The 14,394-nt window shown below is 47.3% G+C and overlaps 1 protein-coding gene across 2 annotated transcripts; it reads left to right on the forward strand.

Moving 5' to 3' along the window:
- The first annotated feature begins 1,180 nt into the window (after window positions 1–1,180).
- On the forward strand, window positions 1,181–12,940 carry Nupr1 (nuclear protein 1, transcriptional regulator). 2 transcript variants are annotated; one of them, XM_013112186.3, is made up of 3 exons: window positions 1,181–1,410; window positions 1,756–1,899; window positions 11,120–12,940. In XM_013112186.3, the coding sequence occupies exons 1-2, from the start codon at window positions 1,296–1,298 to the stop codon at window positions 1,884–1,886; spliced, it is 246 nt and encodes an 81-aa protein (XP_012967640.1). In that variant the 5' UTR covers window positions 1,181–1,295; the 3' UTR covers window positions 1,887–1,899; window positions 11,120–12,940. The 2 variants fall into 2 exon arrangements, with proteins under 2 accessions (XP_012967640.1, XP_005064475.2); XM_005064418.4 differs by lacking the exon at window positions 11,120–12,940 and adding an exon at window positions 3,038–3,309 and having other exon boundaries at window positions 1,191–1,410.
- Window positions 12,941–14,394: the final 1,454 nt, after the last annotated feature.

A 14,394-nucleotide genomic window follows, 5' to 3' on the forward strand; every position in this document is an offset into this window, starting at 1 on the left:
TATTGTTTGACGAGGGTTCCCTCATCTGTCCAACACAGCAGTTGGCATGAAAAGGACCCGAAGGGACCTCGAGGCAGGACATTTATTGGAGAGAGCAAGAGGAGTGTCTAAGGGTATGCAACAGTCTCAGAATTGGTGCCCTTCCGGGCTTGGATGAACTGTCCTGTGTTGATTGGTCAAGTAGTTGCTATGGCTTATAGGCCCTCCCAGGGCAGTTGCTATGCTCTGTATGCCATAAAGTACACCTAGAGCCCATCAGCTAGCTTCTGATTGGTTTCTTGCCACCTGGAGGGAATCTGACCTCCTAGTGATTAGGACAGGTCTGGCAAGGTCAGACATGTACATGTGCTGAGTCAGAGGCCTACAACTTGCTGGGTCTTTTCTGCAGCTTGTCATGGCTGCTAAAGCAGGGGCTGGGTGAGGGTCTGGTTCCTTCAATAGGGTTATCCTCTGTTAAAGGGGGAAATTGGAACAATCAGAGAGGGAGAGTGACATGGCCAGGGCCACACAGGAGACAATCGATCTCAGCTGACTTGTTGAGTTTGTAATCCAAGCATTTGGGAGCCTGAGGCAGGAGAATTACAAGTTCAAAGGCCAGGCTGGGCTATATAGCGGGACTCCATCAGAGGAAGGTTGATCAGGGGTCAGAGTGTTGAATCCAGGGTGTTTGTTGTCTCTGCCCCCTAGCTAGCCTACATCTCCTTGGATGAGGAGAAGTACCTAGGGACTCCACTGAAGTACAGTAAGGGGACTTTCCATAAAAATAGAAGCTTTGCGTGTGACTTGATAGGAACTGCTGACCTGGCATGAATCTTGTCATTGTCCTCTCCTCTCTCCGTTTTCAGTGTGTATGCTGCCACCAAGTCCTGAGTCTGAACCAGACTAGAGTGGCAGCGGCGGGGCAGCGTGAGGCCAGGACCTAGACCCAGAGGTTGAAATGATATGGAGTGGCCCATCTGAGGCCCTCTGCTCTCCCTGGCCAACATCCCAAAGATTGTGCCCATATCCTGTCTGCTCCCTCCTCTCTGAGAGGCGAGAGTCTTCCATGTGGAAAAACACAGCTGGGCCTGGGTGAGCCCTGTGAGGGAGGAGGAAGGGGAGGGTGTGCCTGTCTGCTCAGGGCTGGCGTCTATGGGGAAAGGCAGATTGCATCAGACAGGACTTGGAGGGCGGGAGCCAGCCAGCCTGTGGTCTGAGGAGGAGACGGGTTTTATAAGTAGGGGTGAGGGAACTGGGGGAGGGCAGACAGTTGGAAAACAAGACACAGGCAAGACTTTGGAGAAAGCAGAGCAGGCATGATGGCCACCTTGCCACCAACAACCAGCTCCTCCCAGCAGCCCCTAAACCCAGAGGATGAAGATGGCATCCTGGACGAGTATGACCAGTACAGCCTGGCCCATCCTTACATTGGTAGGACTGCTGGGCAACTCTTTGACTTCTCCTACTCCTCCTTGGGTTTGGATTTTCTCTCCCAGATTGCCTTCTCTCACTAATCTATTCCCTACCCCAAAGTAACCCCAATCTAGCTTCATATACTGAGTTCTGTCCTCCTCAGCCCTGAGGACTCACTTCTAAGCATCTCTCAGTCTATGCTTGAGTAAACAGCAGGGGTAGAGTGCCCCAAACTCGCAGGGTGACCACCGACGGCCCTCCGGCTGTTCTGCCCTTCCCACTGCTATGCCCCGGGCATTTGTCTGTCCTCTGAACCTCACACCTCTCCTCTGCCCATGTCCCTACTACCTCCTGCTCCACCAGTCGGAGGAGGTCGGAAAGGCCGTACCAAGAGAGAAGCTGCCGCCAATACCAACCGCCCTAGTCCTGGTGGGCATGAGAGGAAGCTGCTGACCAAGTTCCAGAACTCTGAAAGGAAAAAGGCCTGGCGCTGAGCCAGAGCTGGAGGTGAGTTGTCGAGAGAGCCAGAGAGCCAGTAACAGTGGCTTTGCTCAGGGTGACAGGCCTAAGTGTGTAATTGAATGGGAAGTGGGGAATCAGAAGTAGACCCTGGGCTGGTGAGATGGCTCGGCAGGTAAAGGCACTTGCTGCCAGCATGACAGCCTGTGCTGGATATCTGGGACCCACATGAAGAAAGGGAGAGAATCAACTGCAAGTTGGCCCCTTAGGAGGACCCTGCAGGGATCTAGGCAGGGAACTGAGCCTCAGAAGATGTGAATGAAAACCTAGCGTAGATCAACTTTGTCAACCTGGACCAGGCTTCAGAGAGACTAATACCAGGCGGTTCACTGTCAGCATATTTTAAACTCTGTATAGTTTGGGGAAAGGTTTCCAGGCAGCAATCAGTCCAATCAGCCCAATTCCGGGTACACAATAAAACTTAAGGTGTGACTTAGTTGAGAGTCCTTTACAAAGTACATGTGACCATCAGGGTAGGTTCTGTAACTAGAAGACCTATAATCTAGTGCAGTCTCTGGCTGACAGCAGAGAGGTCAGCAGGCCATAAAGTATTTGTGACATCTCCCTCAAGGATGGGTAATGGTCTCAGGAGGGAAGAGTCTGGGATAATCCCTTTGGAGAATTAGGGTGAGGTCTGCCTCCAGGTGACCATGTTGTTAACAAATCCACTCTCAGCTTTCTCGATGGAATGCAGGTATTTGATTCCGTCTCTTCCATTGAGGAGACACTCTTGTGTGATTAACATTCCTGCTTCTCTGTGAGTACAAGGACCATGCCCTCAACATCCTTCAACCTCCACATGCTCACAGAGGTCCAAGCGTATGAGAATACTCATGTGTACATACTCATGCATGCACACTTGCATACCAGTAAATGAAAAAAAATAGCGTGTCATCTACAGCAAGAATGAGACCCATATTTAACTCTGAGTTCCACTCTAATGACCAGAATGGGGGAAGTTTCCCAGAGAGCCTTTCCAATTGGGAGGAAATTTGACTTACAGAAAGGGAAACTGAATCTAAACGGAGTCAAGTACTTCTCTGAGGTTACAGAAAAAATAAGTAGGAAAGCCAGAATTCAAACCCAGGTCTCTGCCCCTTCCACCACCTGCTTTCCCTCTCCACAGATGAGGCCAGACCATGGACATCACACCCAGCAATGGATAAGAACCTTGGAGAGATTAGGAGATATGGGCAGGATGGAGGCCTGCTTGACTCTTTCCTACCTAAGTGAGGCTCTAGAGAGGGGACACCAAAAAAGCCCTTCCAGACCCAGCAAAAGGGCAAGATTGGAGCAAAAATCAGGGCAAGATTGGGGGATCTAGCACCCCCAAAAACAAGTGTGAGAGAAACCAGATGCCCCCGGGAGACAGTGACAATAAATAGTACAGCAGCAAGAGCTTTCATGTGTTTTGTGTCGTCTGTTTTGTTGGCTGTGTTCATGGGGTGTGTCTCTTGGGTGTATATTGGAATGGCAGTTTCCTTGCTGTGTAGGACTGGAAACTGAGCAGGTTCTGGTATTGGTGCCTTTCTGTAATGTGTGCAGATACTTTTGGGTGCCTGTTTCTGTGGTTTCTTCGTGGGAAATTGCTTAGTTTCTTTGCATTGCTACCTGGGAGACAAACTGGCCAGTCCCTACACATTCTTGTACAGGATGAGATCATATTTATATAAAACTTATTTTTAAGAGAATGTTACTATTAATACCATTTGCAAAATGAAAGACCAAACAACCGAAGATTTAAGACATGGGGAATATTGGCTGGGTGGTAGAGGCTCATGCCTTTAATCCTGACACTTGGGAGAAGTGTTTGAAGCCAGCCCGGTGTACAGAGTGAGTTCCAGGATGACCAGTGCTACACAGAGAGACCCTGTCTCCAAACCAAACCAAACCAATAAACGAACAAACAAACAAACAGAAAAAAAATGGGGAGGATTTGCTTTAAGTGACTGAGAACTCAAATCCAAGCATGGAATGACAGGCTGGTTTCCAGGGCAGGGTTCTGGGCTCACTGGGGTGAAGGTTCTTAGTGGATCTCAGGACTAGAGTTCCAGGAGAGTGTAGCAAATGAGAAGATGGTTGGAACCAAGTGCATAGTTGCTGAGGTCTGAGTTGGGGCTGCTGTAATGACACCGAGACAAAACCAAGCAGAAAGTTCTTTCTCTCACACATAATAGCTCCAAGAGTAAATATTCCTAAATTACTCTATTGTGCTGGGGCTCCTGAACTTTTAGCTCACTGCTCTGCCACACTCCATACATCTCTACTCTGAAGCCCCAAATAGCTGCTCTACGGGCTGCCATCGCATCTGCATCTCAGTCTGTGGAAAGGCAGGCAGGAAAGCGATTACAAGAAGCCACACGTACTTTTCCCCCTTTCTGAGACAGAGGATCTGTTTCTCAGGTTGGTCTCAAACTCCTGGACTCAAGTGGTCCTTCAGCCTCGACTTCCTGAGTACTGGGACTCCAGGCATTTGTCACCACTCCCATTTTACCTACTCATTTTAAGGGCCCCATTTGAAAGTAGAACATAACAGTGCTTGCTCACAGTTTAGTCACATGCTGCACCCAACTTGAAGAGAAGCAGGAAATATCATACTTAGCTGCTCAGTCATGTGCTAACCCAAGCTTGAGTGCAGGCGGAGTTTTATTAGAGGAAGGAGAGGGAGAATACTGCAAAAAAAAAAAAAAAAAAAAAAAAAAAGAACAAGAAGCATCACTTACACTCAGTCCCTGGCCAAAGCGGGAGGAAAGAGCCCTAGCTCCAGCCCTGGGCTTAGCCTTCAGCCCCTTCTCCACAAAACCCTACTTGTAGAAAGCTTGGAGTCCACTGCACTTAGGTAGGGCCAGGGGCTAGAGTGCCTGTGACCTAGCTGGAATTCTCAGGGACCATATTCAGTCACCTTCTGAGTCCAGACCAACAACAGAGTCTCCCTGGAATCTGCCCCTGGGAGCATTAAAATACAAAAAGAAAACCTTCTGGCCTGGCTGGGCATGGTGGCACACATCTTTAGTTCCAACACTCAGAAGACAGAGGTAGGCAGCTTTGTGAGCTTGAGGCCAGCCTGATCTACAAAGTGAGTTCCAGGCCAACCAGGACTCCATAGTGACAACCTGGCTTCTTTTTAAGTAGTCCTGGCTATGCTAGAATTATGTAGACCAGTTAGATCTTGAATTCATAGAGATCTACCTGTCTCTGCCTCCCTCTCTCAAGTGCTGGGGTTAAAAGCATGTACCACCATGCTTAGCCCAAATCTTTACTCGATGTTTTTTTGTTTTCTTTTTGTGGGAGGGGTGGGTTTCAAGACAGGGTTTCTCTGTGTCTTTGAAGTCTGTCCTGGAACTATCTCTTGTAGACCAGGCTGGTCTCGAACTCATAGAGATTGATCTGCCTCTGCCTCCCAAGTGCTGGGATTAAAGGTGTGCACCACCACTGCCTGACTTTATTCGCTGTTTTAACGTTTGCTGGTTGCCTGTTATTTTACCAGGGCAGACCCGAGGCACAAACTGTGGTGCTACTGTTTGCGCCAGAGCATGGTTGATAGCAGCACCTCTGGGTGGCTCGCTTGCAGCAGCACACGGCTATCTGGGTGTCGGCTTCAGTACCATAGCAACAGCTTCCATGTTTTGGGCTGCCGCCCCCGGACAAGTTTTGTTCATTTGTTTGTTTGTAGGATTTATTTTCTTCTGGACATCAAATGTGGAGCTACTTGCTAAGAAGGCAGGCTGCCCTGCGGCAGGACTTTGCAGAAGTTCCTCCATTTAATCCGTAAAGTAATCCAGTGGGACTTATTACTAGTGCCTCCCATTTTTCCAAACAGAAAGCCAACGCTCAGGGAATTTAAACTTTGCTTTGTAAGTACATGCTACAGTATATATAGTGAGCTATATTGTACTTCATAACTCACTTAAGAGTCATGTAGCTTCAACCAGTGGGGCATGGGACTATGAGCTCAGGTCTATCTGATTTCTAACCCCTGGCCTTTTTCCTTTTTATGGTATGCTTAAGAAACACAGTGTCCTGGCAATGAAAGACCCTAGATTGTAGACAGGTTACCTCACCCATCAAAAGGTGAGATCAGTGTCCCCTCTGTCAAAGAGAATATGAAGGCCAGGAATGCCCTTCCCTCAGCTTTTATGGCCAGTCCCAGCTGCTAGGCCCTTCAGCACCTGCTTCTTAGGAGACACACACACACCCCTTACTCTTGGTCCATGGGCGGCCCTCTGCCTCACCTTGTCCCAGCGAGGCCTCTGCCTGTGAGGCCTTTCAGACTGTTCTGGGAACTGTTGCAGCAATTCTTGGAACAAGAGCGAGCTCAGATCAGGAAGGAGCCTGGGCAGAATGCCCCTCTCCTCCACCCCTTTTTAACCTTCTTCTTCCGGTTGCATAGAGTGTCTATTCCCCCAGTTTCGGGGGTTCCTCATTAGAACCAGAGAAATCACTGACCTCTTTCCCTTCAGGGCCTTCCAGAAACTTCTCTGAGATTTCCATAACTGAAAGGATTCCCAGCCCCTTGCAGAGAATTGAGAAACTAGCTGTTTCTCAAAAAATTTCTAGTTTTCTTGTAACCAACCCTTTCTCAAAAGCCAGCTCACAATACACATATATGTGCATACATTCATACATACATATATACTTAAATTTCATGATGACTCAAAGTAAATTTTCAACTAGCACTCCTTAAAGATAAAGCAAGTAATAGTCATAGCTGTAGCCACCGCTATGTTGGGTGCCTTAGGGCTTCCCCTGCGTCATCTCTCATACACCATTCCTTCCAGTTCCGCCCCACAGGGCACTCGTGCTACATTGTATTTACTTAGCATTGAAAATCACCTTTACCTTTTTTACTCAAATGCACTTAAAAAGGAAACTGTGTAACTATCCCAAACAGGAGGCCATAGTGAAACACTGTAAGCAAAAATTAACTCTGGCCAAGTATGGTGGTTTACAACTATAATCCCAGCCCTTGGAAGACGGAGGCAAGAGGACTCTGTCTCAAAACACAAAACAAAGAAATGAATAAAATTTAACTATAAAATTAACTTCTTTAAGAAGTTCATCTAAGCCAGGCACAATGGCTTATGACTTTAATCCCAGCACTCAGGAGGAAGAAACAGGCAGATCTCTGTGAGTTGAGTCCAAGGCCAGCCTGATCTACATAGTGAGTTCCAGGCTAGCCAGGGCTACACAGTAGACCCTATCTTTTAAAAAAGAGTTTATGTACTTTCCTACAATGACCAAAAGTCACAATTGTACACATTGAGGAACACAGGGTGTGATGTGGTGACAGAACAAGGAAAACTATACTTGGTGTTGTCCATGGACAGATGGCTTCCAACTTAACAATACTTCAATTTATTTTATTATTTTCAGACAAGGTTGCACTATGTAGCCCTAGCTGGCATCCTCCTGACTCTGACTCCTGAATGCTGGAATTAATGCTGACTCCTGAATGCTGTGCCAGGCATGGTAGCACACATCTTTAACCCCAGCATTCGGGAAGCAGAGGTAGGTGAATCTCTGAGTTCGAGGCCAGCCTGGTCTGTATAGTGAGTTCCAGGACAGTCAGAGCTACACAGTGAGACCCTGGCCTCAAATTATTTTTCATCCACTTTACAGTGGGGCAAAAGTTGTACACATTTAGCAAAGTGTACTTTGTTTTGAGACAGTTTCTTGTAGCCCAGACTGTAAGCTTGATATTCAGTTGAGACTGACCTTGTACTCCTTTATTACTAGTTTTGAGGGGAAGCCTGGATGCCACAACGTGTATGAGATCAGAGGACAACATTGTGGAGTCAGTTCTCTTGTTCTTCCTTTATAAGAGTTCAGGGGACCAACTAGGGTTGCCAAGATTGCCGGCAAAAGCCTTTTGTCCACTGAGCTAAACCTGGGCTTCTGATCTTCCTGCCTCCACCTTTTGAGTGCTGGCATTACAAGTGAACACCACTGGACCAGCATGGGGGCTCCAGGGAAGCAGGGACAGGCAGAGCTCTGTGAGTTCAAGGCTGGCCTGGCCTATATAGTAAGTTCTAGGACAGTCAGGGCTATGTAGAAAGACCCTGTCTCCCCTCCTCCTCAAAAGGCACACCACTGCTCCCCATTTTATTAGGGGATGAGATCAAGCCCGGGGCTTCATGCACACTATGCAAGCACTCTACCAACTGAGCCACCTCTCTAACTCAGCATTTTCACTTTGTACAAACTATTTTCATTCATTCATTCATTCATTCGCTTTTTCCAGACAGGTTTTTTCTGTGTAACAGCCCAGGCTGTCCTGGAACTCACAGAGATCCACTGTCTGCCTCCCGAGTGCATGTACCAACATGCCAGGCTTTCTCTACTTTTTTGTTGTTGTTTTTCAAGACAAGGTTTCTCTGTGTAGCTTTGAAGCCTGTCCTGGAACTCGCTTTGTAGACCAAGCTGGCCTTGAACTCACAGAGATCCACCTGCCTCTGCCTCCTGAGTGCTGGGATTAAAGGCGTGCGCCAGTACTGCCCAGCTCCACTTTTAACGTTACATTTTTTTATTTTCTCATTCAATGTGTGACGAGGTTATGCATACTGCAATATGCGTGTGCAAGCCAGAGGGCAACTTGTGGGAGCTGGAGGTTGACTCAGGTCCTCAGACTTGGCAGCAGGCGTCTTCACCCTTGGCGCTATCTCACTGGACTTTTTATTACATATTTTTAACTATTTGTTTTTATTTTCATGTGTATGGGTGTTCTGCCTACATCTATGTCCGGGCACCACATGTATGCGGTGTTCACTGAGGACAGGGCGTTAGGTTCCCTGGAACTGCAGTTGCAGACGGCTGTGAGCTGCCACGTGGGCGCTGGAAGAGCAACAAGTGTTCTAAACCACTGTGCTGTCCTGCCAGTCCTTTAAGAAATATTAATGAATTAATTGTTTAAACTTTTAGAAAGGAAGTCCTAGTTTTCTTCTGCTGTTGTTAGGAGCACTGTAACCATGAGCAACAGAGGGGGAGTTTTTGTTTTTTTGTGTTTTTTTGGTTTTTTCGAGACAGGGTTTCTCTGTGGCTTTGGAGGCTGTCCTGGAACTAGCTCTTGTAGACCAGGCTGGCCTCGAACTCACAGAGATCCACCTGCCTTGTCTTCTTCTTGCAGGCCATAGTCTACCACTGAGGGAAGTCAGTCAGCTCAGGAACCCAAGTAGGAACAGGCAGGAGTCGTGGAGGAGTGCTATTGCTTCTTTCTCCCTCTGGATCATGCCCAGCCAGTTTGCTTTCTTCTTTGTATGAAATTATTTTTAAAATGTGGATATGTGAATATGGCCGTGTGTGCACGTGAGGGCGGGTGATGGAGCTGGATCTCTCTGAAGCTGGGGTTAAAGGTCACGAGCAGCTGGATGTGGGTGCTGGAGGTGGAGTCATCTGCAATAGTAGCATGTGCTCTCAAACCTCTCCCACCCTCCCCCACCCCCGCTGGCCCTCAATTAGCAATGAAGAAAATTACCCACAGACAGGTCCCCACACCAGTCTGATCTCTGGGGCCATTCTTCCCTGGTGACTCTAGTTTGTATCAAGTCGACAATAAAACTAACCAGTGCACAAGATTTTACAGTGTAGCCCAGGATGGCCAGGGCACAAGGTTTTACATTGTAACCCAGGCTGGCCAGGAATTTGTGATCCCCTGCCTCAAACTCTCAAGTGCTAATGTTGCATGTGAGCCATACTACCCCCAACATCTGCATTTCCTATTTATATTTTCAGCTTAAAGTGGCCTCATCAAGGCATGACCCCATCATAAATTGGAGAGCACCTGCGCCCATTAGGTAGTGTTGGGTGTGCCACTGCCATACACTGGTTTTCTTTGTATTACCAGCAATGCACTGCCTAGTCATGAGACCTCCAAAATTAGTGATTTTTAGGTCAACTAAGGGGCTGGAGAGATGGCTTAGAGGTTAAGAACACTGACTGCTCTTCCAGGTGTCCTGAGTTTAATTCCAAGAAACCACATGGTGGTTCACAACCACCTGTAATGAGATCTGGTGCCCTCTTCTGGCCTGCAGACATACGTGCAAGCAGAACACTGCATCCATAATAAATAAATAAATCTTAAAAAAAAAAGGAAACAAGGGCTTATAGTCTTCAATTGGAATCTGACACCAATAGATTCTGTACTGTCTGTGGACATCTACAGTGGGTCCTGTGATTTAATCTGATATTGTCATTATGTGAATTTAGTGCAGACTCCACAGTATAGGGGCCCAGCACACAACTGCCATCACCATAGAAGCCAAACTAAAGCCTAGGCCTCTGCACTTGTACCCCATGGAGACAGGTGAGGGACTACCACAAGAGGGCACAAAGGCAAGTCGGCTCAGAGTCCTGAGCGAGGAAAGCACGACGTGTGATCTGCCTTCCTTCTTGTACTCTCCAACAGCTTCATCATAAGACATTAGATTGGGCTTCATCATAAGACATTAGATTTACTTATGGAGTAAAGAAGCCCCTTATGACATGTCCAAGCTAAAATTAGAGTTAGAGATAACTATACAAATGACAGCGGAATTGCTATTGAGGAAAACCTTTGTCCCATAAAATGCCCGTGGTAAATCCCCAGAATCAACTCAGAGTTTGAAGGGTCTGTCAGAGCAAAAACCACAAAATTTTTGTGTGTGTGCAGGTGTGTGTGTGTGTGTGTGTGCGCGCGCACGCGCGCATGTGCATCTATGATACTGGAAATTAAACCCAGGCCTTTGACGCATGCTATAGCTCATACCACGGAGCTATACTTCCAGCCCTTGTTTCCTCCTTTTTTTTTTTTTTTTTTTTTTACGAGACAGGGTTTCCTCTGTATTGTTTTGGAGGCTGTCAGTCCAGCCCGGCCTCAAACTCACAGAGATCCGCCTGCCTCTGCCTCCCGAGTGCTGGGATTAAAGGCGTGTGCCATCACCGCCTGGCCCTTGTTTCCTCTTAGTTGACCTAAAAATCACTAATTTTGGAGGTCACATGAATTAGGCAGTACATTACTGGCCCCCATTAGCTTTGACCTGAAGGTTATGACTACAAAAATAGCTTAGGTTTCTTTGCGGAAACTCGAAGGCTGCTTTTGTTTGTAGCATTGGGATCACTTGAACAGATAGATGGACCACAAAAATGAGATAAGAAGTGTGGCACTTCCCTTCTTAAATAGATTCTGTCCCTTTTGCTAACTCACACTCTAAACTAATTCTACTCTGCTCTGCAGAAAGACATGCTGAATACGGGAGAAATGTTTAGTCCAAAACCTGCACAGCACAGGTGAACCTGGCCTGTTTCCCCATCAAGTCGTTTCTTCCTGCCACTCTCGGACTTTCTCAGCAGCTCTGCAGCTGAAGATGTGCAGCTCCTCAGCCTTACCCTTAGGCCAAACCACACCCTGGGCTCAACCATTTATGGAAGAGTGTGACATCAAGCCAGGTGTGGTGGTCTGTGACCTCAGCCCTGGGCAGGTAGAGGCTGGAGGATCAGGAACTCAAAGCTAGTCTTGGCTATCTAGTAAAATCTAAGGCCAGCCTGAATAGTATGTGATGGAATGAATGTTGGCCATGGCGGTCTATGCCTGTATCTCAACGCTCAGGGGACAGTGGCAGAAAGCTTAAGGCAAGACAGGAAAACATACGGAAACTCTATTAAAAAAAAAAAAAAACAAAGAAGGGAGCTGAGATGTGGTTCAGTTGGCAGAGTGTTTACCTCAGATGTTCAAGGGCTTGAGCTCTGTTCTCAGTGTCTCATAAACCAGACCTGGAGACTGGAGAGTCAGAGTTCAGGGGCATCTAGCTACATAGTGAGTTCAAGGCCAGCCCAGAATACATAAAGGCCTGTATCAAAATAGTAATTAATAATAATAAAGGGTAACATCAACAGAAGGAGCTCAGCAGTTCTGGGGTTAAGTTATTGCCCCCAATCCGCCCGGTGGTCAGAATGATGGGGCAGAGGAAGGAAAAACCTTTACTTTAACTGTGCCCTGACCTGCGGACGGCTGCTTTAGTTCAGTCAAGGAAATGGAAGTCTGCTGTTGTCTTTGCTAAGTGAGCAGCTTCCTCACATCTTTGGTCTGTACCAGTTCCCTTCCACTCCAGAGCTGAAGTCCCTTCAGGGAGCCTTGTCTTCTTGTGTATAATACATGGCATGCCCTCATTTTTAGTCCCAATGTCGTCAGAGCCTGCCACCTGGCAGCAATAGCAGCTATAAACTCAGGCTTCTCAGAGCCTTCTCCTTGTGTTCAGTCATTTTCCAAAAGTGTCTGCAAAACTCAGGGATGCATCTGCTTCCGTGGAGTGGTTTAGACAAAGGTCACCACCCAGAAACAGCCAGAGCACAGGGAAACTGATGGGAAGGTAAATACCCCCCCCCCCTTTTGTGACCTTCCAGGCCCTCCCACTGCATGCTCTCCAAATCTCCTTTTAGGCTTTCAGGGTCAGTTCTACCTCACAGATGGGCTTATTTGCCTTTGAAGATTAACTCAACTTCTGGTCCCTTTCCCTGGGTGGGGGTGGGGTGGGGTGGCGTGTTGTGGGAGGTAAGAGCTAAAAGTTCAACCCTCTAGTTCAGAGTTGGTCGGGTGCCAGACCCATCCATTCTCCGGAAGTCATGTCAGAAGCACAAATGCAGCTATGACGGAAAAGGGTGAAGAGAACACTGGCCCATGTTCCTCTCTCCTGACAGAAAACTCAAGGGCTTCAGGAGCTCTGTGCCCAGAACTTGGAGAACAAGACATGTCTACTTCCTTCTTTTTCCTCTTCCCCTCTCTATTGCTTCTCCACCATTCCCTCTCTCCAGGGTATTACTATAGTCCAGGTTAGCCCCTAATTCTCTGTTCTTCTGCTGGGATTACAGGTTTGTGTGTGTGTGTGTTTCCGTTTTGTTTTGTTTGAGACAGAACATCAGGTAGCCCAGGCTGGCCTTCAACTCCCATTGTTACTGGAAATTTTGGGGAGTCCCACCAAGGCTGCCACTTATTACCAGGGAAATCGGGGTTTTCCACTTGGAGTCTCATTAATAAAAGAGTTTAAGGAAAGACTCAAAAGGAAGCTCTAGGACAGTTTTATTAGCATTGAAAAGAAAAACCCCAGGGCAGACTGTGCAAATTTCTCCGCCAGCTGCTTGTGGGAGGGATATGGAAAAGAGGAAGAGAGAGAACCATATCCTTTGAGTTAGGCATGGACGTGAGGCTCGATGGACAAGCAGGCGCATGGTGGGGGAAGAGAGCTTTGGAGGCGGGTGAAGCCCAGCGTTTCAGGAAAAGCATGCTAGAGCAGAGGTACTAAGAAGATGGCTCCGCACAAGAGTGCGGACTGATCTTGCAGAGGGCCAGAGTTGGGTTCCCAGCACTGGTGGGCAGCTCACAGCCTGTAACTCCAACTCTAGTGGCTCTGACACCATCTTCTGGCCTTCAAGGCCTCCACGGGTACAAACCAGTATACCAATACACACTCAGGCAAGCACACACAAACAATTAAAAAATAAAATCTTAATGAAAAGAGACAGAAGGAAGAAAAGTTACATTTTTCTGAGAAATTTTAAAAACAACCCACTCCTGAAGTTGTGTAGCTTTGTAAGCAGCTTCCCTAGGAGTGGGAATTCTGGGAAAGAAAGCCACATTGTATCAGCCTCCAGCAAGCACCCAGGCACATGTATGAGCTGCACACAGGCAAACAGTTGAAACAGGAGAAGATGGATTCCTACCTCAAGGTCATATTTATTCAGATCTCATTAAAGTAGCATTCTACCAAAATAAAGTAATAGTTCCCCATCTCTAAACAGCCTATGCTATTTCTCACCATGACATATTCCCAGCACACAGGAAGTAGAAGCAGGAGATTTGGGAACTCAAGGGCAGCCTGGGCTACACAGGCTTTGTTTCAAAATTTAAGGTAGAGAAGCCGGGTATGGTGGTGCACATCTGATCCCAGTGCTCTGGAGACCGAGGCAGGTGGATCTCTGTGAGTTTGAGGCCAGCCTGATCTACAGAGTTCCAGGACAGACAGGTCTGTTACACAGAGAACCCCTGTTTTGAAAAAAAGAAAAATTAAGGTAGAAAAGGTTGGGTGTGGTGGCACACACCTTTAATTCCAACACTGAGGAGGCAGAGGTAGGTGGATCTCTGTAAGCTACAGGCCAGCCAGGGCTAACCATATCTCAAAATAGTAAGGATAATAATAGTAAAGTGGAAAACAGTTGAGGAAGATACCAAACATCAACCTTTCACCTCCATGCAAACACACACACACAAACATGTATGTGTACCTGCACATACACAAACATGTATATACATGGCAACAACGAAACTGCAATGGACCAGCTCAGTGGTCATTCCCACAGTATATATGTTGGGAGAGTTTTCTCCATGAGGGCAGGAGAGAATATAATCCCTCCCTTCTAATGTCCCAAAAACAAACCCAGCATTCAATATACCAACCAAACCTCCCTCTGGAGAACCAGTGAGTTTATTAGGCTTATATAGAGTGCTGAAAGGAGGGA

Source organism: Mesocricetus auratus, unplaced genomic scaffold (genome assembly GCF_017639785.1).
Source record: "Mesocricetus auratus isolate SY011 unplaced genomic scaffold, BCM_Maur_2.0 Super-Scaffold_4256, whole genome shotgun sequence".
Classification (NCBI taxonomy): Eukaryota; Metazoa; Chordata; class Mammalia; order Rodentia; family Cricetidae; genus Mesocricetus; species Mesocricetus auratus.

What these genes read in the sequence shown, in the direction of transcription:
- Nupr1 (XM_013112186.3), top strand. Translation starts at nt 1,296, where the DNA reads ATGATGGCCACCTTGCCACCAACAACCAGCTCCTCCCAGCAGCCCCTA. An exon ending in CCTGGCCCATCCTTACATTG is followed by an intron (nt 1,411 to 1,755) that starts GTAGGACTGCTG and finishes CTGCTCCACCAG; the next exon opens with TCGGAGGAGGTCGGAAAGGC.